Source organism: Dendroctonus ponderosae, unplaced genomic scaffold (assembly GCF_020466585.1).
Source record: "Dendroctonus ponderosae isolate FM_Combo_2020 unplaced genomic scaffold, Dpon_F_20191213v2 Dpon_F_20191213_7, whole genome shotgun sequence".
Classification (NCBI taxonomy): domain Eukaryota; kingdom Metazoa; phylum Arthropoda; class Insecta; order Coleoptera; family Curculionidae; genus Dendroctonus; species Dendroctonus ponderosae.
Window position 1 is genome coordinate 399,475 of NW_026018916.1, and position 6,737 is coordinate 406,211.

Here is a 6,737-nt window from a genome sequence, read left to right on the forward strand (position 1 = left end):
CTCTTCTGAACATATCCGGCTTAAAAATTCGTTTTTTGTCAAAGTCTCTTTTTCATAAAATCACCAATTAAAAAAAAACATTCTGGCGTGTGATTGAAAATGTTCTTATTATGGCAAACTGAACATCTGCTTTTAAAATTTTTGTTTGCTATTTGCACCATTTTTGCTTTGTCTTAGCTAATTTTTAAACCCTGCATTAGATTTTTTCAATTCCCTGAACCTACCAAAACTATGCCAATTTCTTTTCTTCCTCATACTGGCGATAGCGAGCAGAAATAAATTGCGAACGAGTGTTAAATTCAGCCATTATATCCTGCGACAACCTAAATGCTCCTGCTACTATTCTCGTATTGATTTTTCACCCTTTGGGTTTCGATAGTACAACTGTTGGGCGACGATCCGCGCCCTTCTGCTGCCCGAGTGGCATTTCCAGCAACATGGATATTTCTTTGTTGTACGCTGATCCAGAATATCCAGGATACAGGATCCCGGATAGAATATCCCTGATTTGCCGCTTTAGGCAGTTTGCGATAAACCATCCTCGAGCTGCTGAAACCTCTGGCCTCCTGCTAAGGGTGTTCCTGTATGGAAACTCCTTTTGGCATTGTCGTTTGGAAAACTTTAGCGGCAGTTTCACCGCACTCTGTGCAGAGTTTCAATGCGTCCTTATTGGTAAACTATTGATTTTGACCATGCATTGGCCGGTAGATGGGCCTCAAATAGTCGTATAAGGGTGAAGTTTTCGATTGAATATCGTGAAAATATGTAACCAGATCTACACTGCTAGTGTAGCAGTGCAGCCGATCGTGCTTGTCTAAATCGCATATCCAGGGTTACCAGAAGCTTTTCCCGATCTTGTCTAAATTTAGAAGCGGGTTTCTGTGCGTGTAGGATTCCTGAATGCCGCATACAGTGCAGTTTCTAATGTGAAGAGCCTGCTTACTGCGAAACATTTGCTTGTTGGAGCTTGGTAAGTGTTGCTAAAAATACCCCAGCAGTGTTTACTAGGGAAAACACTGTTCCTGGCTATGATACACTATCCCGCAGGAACGCGGTGCAAATGAAAATTCCATAATGTAAGACAACACCTAGATCCATCTGTGGCCTCCCTAGGGAAACCACGAATCGCTTTTAATTGAATATTGGAGTTTTTTGCAATTTGATTAACACGAAGGAAGTTAACTGAGCGTAATTTATTTGAGGACAGGTTTTAGATAAAGCAGAATGTCATCAATCGTGTTCGGTTTTTTAAACGCCGAACTTACCCCAATTCCCCAATTCCTGAGGGGAATTTTCGGCGCCAATTTCAACAGTGCTCTGACTAATTTCATTACATGGTTATTTCTGATTTGGATTATTTTATACGTGTATTATGACAAGCTGATTAATGTGAGTATATAAGGGTTTTTCCCTATTTTAACTAGGGCGACATGAATTTTGTGCCGAGGCATCTTCAAAAGTGTGTTCCATTCGGGAGTTATTGAAACCATTCAAGAGCGTAGCTAACAGCGGTTGTTGCACTCGCGCCCATAGGAGTGCATGAGAGATGGAAGATGGCGGGCGCGATGCTACGTTCCAACTTGACACCTTCACGGCTAAAATTAACTCAGTTTTTTCGTTGGTTTCAAGTGCGAAAACACACATTTGAAGGCCGGCGCCCTAAAAGCAATTTACAACTTTTTAACACCCTTTGTATTCCAGGTTTTATTTAAATACCTGAAATTTCCTCAATATCTTCGAAGCCGCCTTACGAACAGCATCTGGGACTTTTCTATGCACACGTGTTTTTTGGTGTCTTTCCGCTTTTATATTACCAAGAAGTACCCGTACAACAGTTGGGACGTGTTGCTGTTTTTTGAACATCAGGAAGACTCAGTTTCCCTTTTAGATAGTGTCACTTTTGCTGGCTTGTGTTCGTGCCTTTTGGCCAATGCCTGCATCCAAGGCGTGCAGCGGTCGTTCCTATGTTTCGTGAAATTCGCTGCATTAGCCATATGCTGCAGTTGTGCATATATTGTAGGGTGAGCCAGATTGGCCAAGTGCGCTTTCGTTGATTGCGAAAGTTGCTGTTACAGATTTCCGAATATGTCCTTCACTTTGGCGGCCCTGCAAGCTTTTCCAGGGATGCTGGAGGAGCTGACCAGGCTCTCCTTCTGCGGGCTTAATAAAAGCAACAAACTCGGCAGAGCTATAATTGACTTAATATTTGTAGACAGCCTGATAGTTTTCTGCATTGTTTACTTATACGCGATTCCAATAACGTGCGTAGTTCCGGTGGTATTGATGTGGTTTCCTGGAAATACTGGTCTGGTGCATCTGGTACTGTTAATCTCTCTGCTCTGTTGGATCAGTTTGGTCATCTACACGTCAGTAAGTAAGCTGCCTCAACAGTGCGCGGTTTTTCTGAAAGTTCTGCTTTCAGCCATCGGTGAACTCAACTTTCCATCAATTGTGTCACCGGGAAACTGCCAGTCTCCCCACAGATATCGAAAATCAATCTCTACCCATGAGGCTTAAGTGCTTGGGAACCTTGACCGAATGCGCCTTATTTCCTCCTCGACTTGACGATGGGTTTGTGATGGCATTCCTAAGATCAGAAGAAAAAAAGCGGAAGACACAGTAAGCGCCCAGTGTGTTTTCCCAACGAAGTGACCAAGCTTTGATTTCCAGGTTAAATGCCAGCAGGAAGCCGAAGAATAAGAACATGATAATTCAGACTCTCAAGTGTAAGTTTTGCCCGCTATTTAACTCCCAGCTTTTTCGATCGGGCAGCTTTTCACAGGCATGCTGACAATAAAGAAGAAATTGAACCAGAAACTGAAACGGCGTCGCTCGGAAGAGAGCGCTGAAGCATCCGAACCCGATTCGGCACAAGACAGTGATTCTGACGACAGTTCCACCAGTCACGAGTCCTTAACTGAAGTCAAAACTAGTACTAAGATGATGGAACTTCAGGCTAAATCCGAAGAAGGCTCGCTGCCACTCGAGGTGAAGGAGGAAGACTTTGAAGCAATCGAGTCAGAGATTAAGAGCGATAATTTGGATAACCCCATCGGCCAAGACAGGGAAGATTCAGAAGATTTGGACGAACTGCGTAAAACTGAAAATACTGAAAAATTAGACGATGTAACCGAAGAAGTGAAGAGTTTGGTTGACGCTTGTGAACTGGAAGAACCTGAATCCGGTCGGAATAAAAAAACGCCAAAATTGGAACACTAGAAGAATATTTAGACGATGTAGTTACTGTGTTTTTCAATCATTAATAAACTACAAAGTTGATTTGAAAAAATTTTACTTCCTTTCCTCTAATATTAATTTTCCACGTTGTGCTCGCTTCTGAGCCAGCGGCTAGATTTCCCGTTTTTAAATCAATGTCCAAAGCTGCCTCTCTGTCGTTTTAGTGGCTAAATTGGGAGACAGATAAATTTTCAATTTGTGCAGGTTTCTGTTCCAAAATCTTCATTTGGTCTGAAGCAAAATACCTTTCCAGATTGCAGTTCCCAAATAATCCACATTTTCAGTCTATTTTGAACGGTTTTTGAGCGGTAGCAATCTTCGACGGATGATATCTTCCTTATTTTCGACCCACAACTTTCATGTTCGCTATTGGGCAACTTCTTAGGTCGGAAACATTCCAATAAGGGCAAAAAACACGATTGCGAAATTTTGATGTTTAGTCGAAAATTTCATAAGGGGGGAGTAAGAGGTCGATTTTCCCAAAAAATTCAAGTTCCTCAAAATACCTCGACTGCTACATAATTTTTATCGATTTTTCAGCCAGATTCTGAGCCAGAGCCTCGATTTGCTCTGAAGTCACATTGTTCTCTGATATTTAATCTTTAGCGTTTTTGTCGAAGTTGGATGACCAAAGTTGAGTTTCTCTCAATTTCCTGTGATCAAAACTCCTCCATTGTGGCCTGGAAAACTTTCGCGGCTGTTTTACTCAACTTTATTAGTCGTTTGAATATGAAGTTTTCCATTGAATATCGTGAAGTTTTGCAATTGCTGAGGTCAAATTCATCAAAATCCTTTAAAGAATTTCAGTGTATGTAAAAAACATATTCAAACTGGCCTGAATTTCGATAAATATTTGACCACGCTTCCAGTCTAGCAGTGATTTCGACCGTGCGTGTTTAAAACGTATATCAAGAGTCAGCAGAAGCTTTTCCCAAACTGGTCTTAATTTACAACAGTTCAATTTCTAATGAGAAAACCCTGCTTACTATAAAACATTGGCATATTGGAGCTTGGTGAGTTTTGTTGAAAATTCTTCAGCGGTGTTGGGGAAAACCCTATTTATGTTAAACTGCCTTCCAGCAACGCGCTGAAAATGAAAATTTAATATGTAACCAGCCGTGGTCTTCCTAGGAAAACAAACGCATTTAAAACTGAATATTTCTTTGGAGGCTTTTTGCAATTTTGATTGATTTTTTGCAATGCAAAAAATAACTGATAGTAGATTTATTTGAACATACGTTTCAGGTAAAGCAGAATGTCTTCAATCGTGGTCGATTTTTTAAGCACCGAACTTACCAAAGTGCCTAAATTCCTGAGGGGCATTTTGGGCTCCAATTCCAACAGTGCGCTGTGCAATGGAATTATATGGTTATCTCTGTTTTGGATTATTTTATACGTGTGTTATGACAAGCTGATTAATGTGAGTATATAAGGGTTTTTCCCCGTTTTAACTAGGTCGACAGAAATTCAAAAGTGTGCTTTATTCGGGAGCTCCACCAACCAGTCAATCCATTCAAGAACGTAGCTAACAGTGGCTGTTGCACTCGCGCCCATAGGAGTGCATGAGAGATGGAAGATGGCGGGCGCGATGCTACGTTCACACTTGACACCTTCACGGCTAAAATTAATTCAATTTTGTGACAACCGTTTTTTTGTTGGTTTCGGTGCAAAAACACACCTTTGAAGGTCAAAGACATAAAGCAATTTACAACTTTTCAGCAGAGGTTGTATTGCAGGTTTTACTCAAACACCCGGAATTTCCTCAATATCTTCGAAGCCGCCTTACCAACAGCATCTGGGACCTTTGCATGCACGCGTGCTTTTTGCTGTCTTACTACTTTCATATTACCAACAAATATCCGGACAACGGATGGCTTGAGTTGAAGTTTTTCGAACAGCAGCAAGACTCAGTTTCACTCTTAGAGAATATCACCTTTGCTGGCTTGTGTTCGTGCCTTTTGGCCAATGGCGGCATCCAAGGCGTGCAGCGGTCGTATCTATGTTTGGTGAAATTCGCTGCACTAGCCGTAGCCTGCAGTTCTGCATATATTCTAGGGTGAGCCAGATTGACCAAATGCACTCTCCTCGATTGTAAAAGTTGCTGTTTCAGCTTTGTGGATTTGTCCTTTACTTTGGCGGCCCTCTGGGCCTTAACAGGGATGTTTGATGATCTGACCAGACTCTCTTTTTGCTGGTTTTATAAAAAGAGCGAAACCTGCAAACTTCTGGTTGACTCAATGTTTGCATCCAGCCTGATGGTTTTCTGCACTGTTTACTTCTACGTGATTCCACTGGCGTGCCTAATTCCATTGGGATCAATGCGATTGCCTGGAAATGCCGATGTGGTGCGTTTGGCACTGTTCATCTCTCTGCTCTGTTGGATCAATTTGGTCATCTACAAGTCAGTAAGTACGCGACTTCAACAGTCAACACATTTTCTGCAAGTTCCCTTTTCAGCCTTCGTTGAACCTAATTTTCCATCAATTGTACCACTTGAAGAAATCGAGGACAGCATATGCCTCTCTCTCCGCAGATAACGGAAGACAATTTCAGTCCATGGCACTTGTTTGCTTGGGAAGCGGCATCGAATGCTCCTTGTTTCCGCCTGGATCCGACGATGGGTTTCTGATGGCATTCCTAAGATCAGAAGAAACAAAGCGGAAGAGACTGTAAGCATTCAGAGCCTTTCCCCAAGATAGTAACCAAGATTTCACTTTCAGTGTAAATGTCAGGATAAGACGGAGGAACAAACCCATGCTAACTAAGACCCTCAAGTGTAAGTTTTGCAAGCTATGTAACTCCTAACCGTTTCGATCGGGTTGCTTTTCACAGACATATTGGCACTAAAGAGGAAACTTAGCCTGAGAATAAGACGGGCCATCTCAGAACTGAGCTCTGAAGATTCCGAAAGCGATTCTGATACCACACTAGACAGCGATTCTGATAGTTCCACCAGTCAATACTCCTTTGTTCAGCGCCATACTCCGATCGAGACTGTTCGGCGTCCATCTGAAGAAGTCACGCTGCCACTGGTGGATAGGGAGGAAGACATTGAAACCATCGGGGTGCAGATTGGGAACGATCCTTTGGATTTGTCGATCATCCAACAGAGGGTAGAAAACGTGGAAGACTCAGCGTAGGAGACTCAGTCTTTGGTGGACGTTTGTGGGCTGGAAGGACCTTCCAGTTCTTCGGAACGGTCAGGTCGAAAGCAAGAAAGGTCTGAATTGGGGGCTGCCGCTAGTAAACGTATACATGATATTCTTTCGTACTGTCAGCATTTAGACAATTTTTAGACGTTAAATTAATGCTCGAAAATTTAGGATAAGTTTGACATGTTTAGTGGATTTAGCTACTGTGTTTTTAATGAGAATTATACTACAAAGATTTGAAAAAAATTGTTTTTTATTACCCTTTCAAGTTGTGGACGGTTCTAAGCTAGTGCGTCAATCTCTTCACAGGCAAAAGACGTTTCTGACTCTCCTGCAAAATGCCAGCTG

The 6,737-nt window shown here is 42.1% G+C and overlaps 1 protein-coding gene across 6 annotated transcripts in view; it reads left to right on the forward strand.

Annotated features, from left to right (window-relative positions):
* Window positions 1–6,555, forward strand: part of LOC109539813 (synaptic vesicle glycoprotein 2B) — a 12,131-nt gene extending 5,576 nt beyond the window's left edge. Inside the window, exons 1-8 of one of the 6 annotated variants that reach the window (XM_048668132.1) lie at window positions 95–970; window positions 1,048–1,076; window positions 1,208–1,389; window positions 1,702–2,021; window positions 2,076–2,370; window positions 2,423–2,619; window positions 2,671–2,726; window positions 2,783–3,279. In XM_048668132.1, coding sequence (XP_048524089.1) covers window positions 1,225–1,389; window positions 1,702–2,021; window positions 2,076–2,370; window positions 2,423–2,619; window positions 2,671–2,726; window positions 2,783–3,219 — 1,470 coding nt within the window. In that variant the 5' untranslated portion in view covers window positions 95–970; window positions 1,048–1,076; window positions 1,208–1,224 and the 3' untranslated portion in view covers window positions 3,220–3,279. Of the gene's footprint in view, window positions 1–94; window positions 971–1,047; window positions 1,077–1,207; window positions 1,390–1,701; window positions 2,022–2,075; window positions 2,371–2,422; window positions 2,620–2,670; window positions 2,727–2,782; window positions 3,280–4,091; window positions 4,251–4,482; window positions 4,658–4,973; window positions 5,294–5,347; window positions 5,643–5,694; window positions 5,907–5,957; window positions 6,014–6,069 lie in introns of those variants that run through there. The other 5 variants (XM_048668133.1, XM_048668130.1, XM_019907823.2 and 2 more) reach the window with 5 other exon arrangements.
* The last annotated feature ends 182 nt before the right edge of the window (window positions 6,556–6,737 follow it).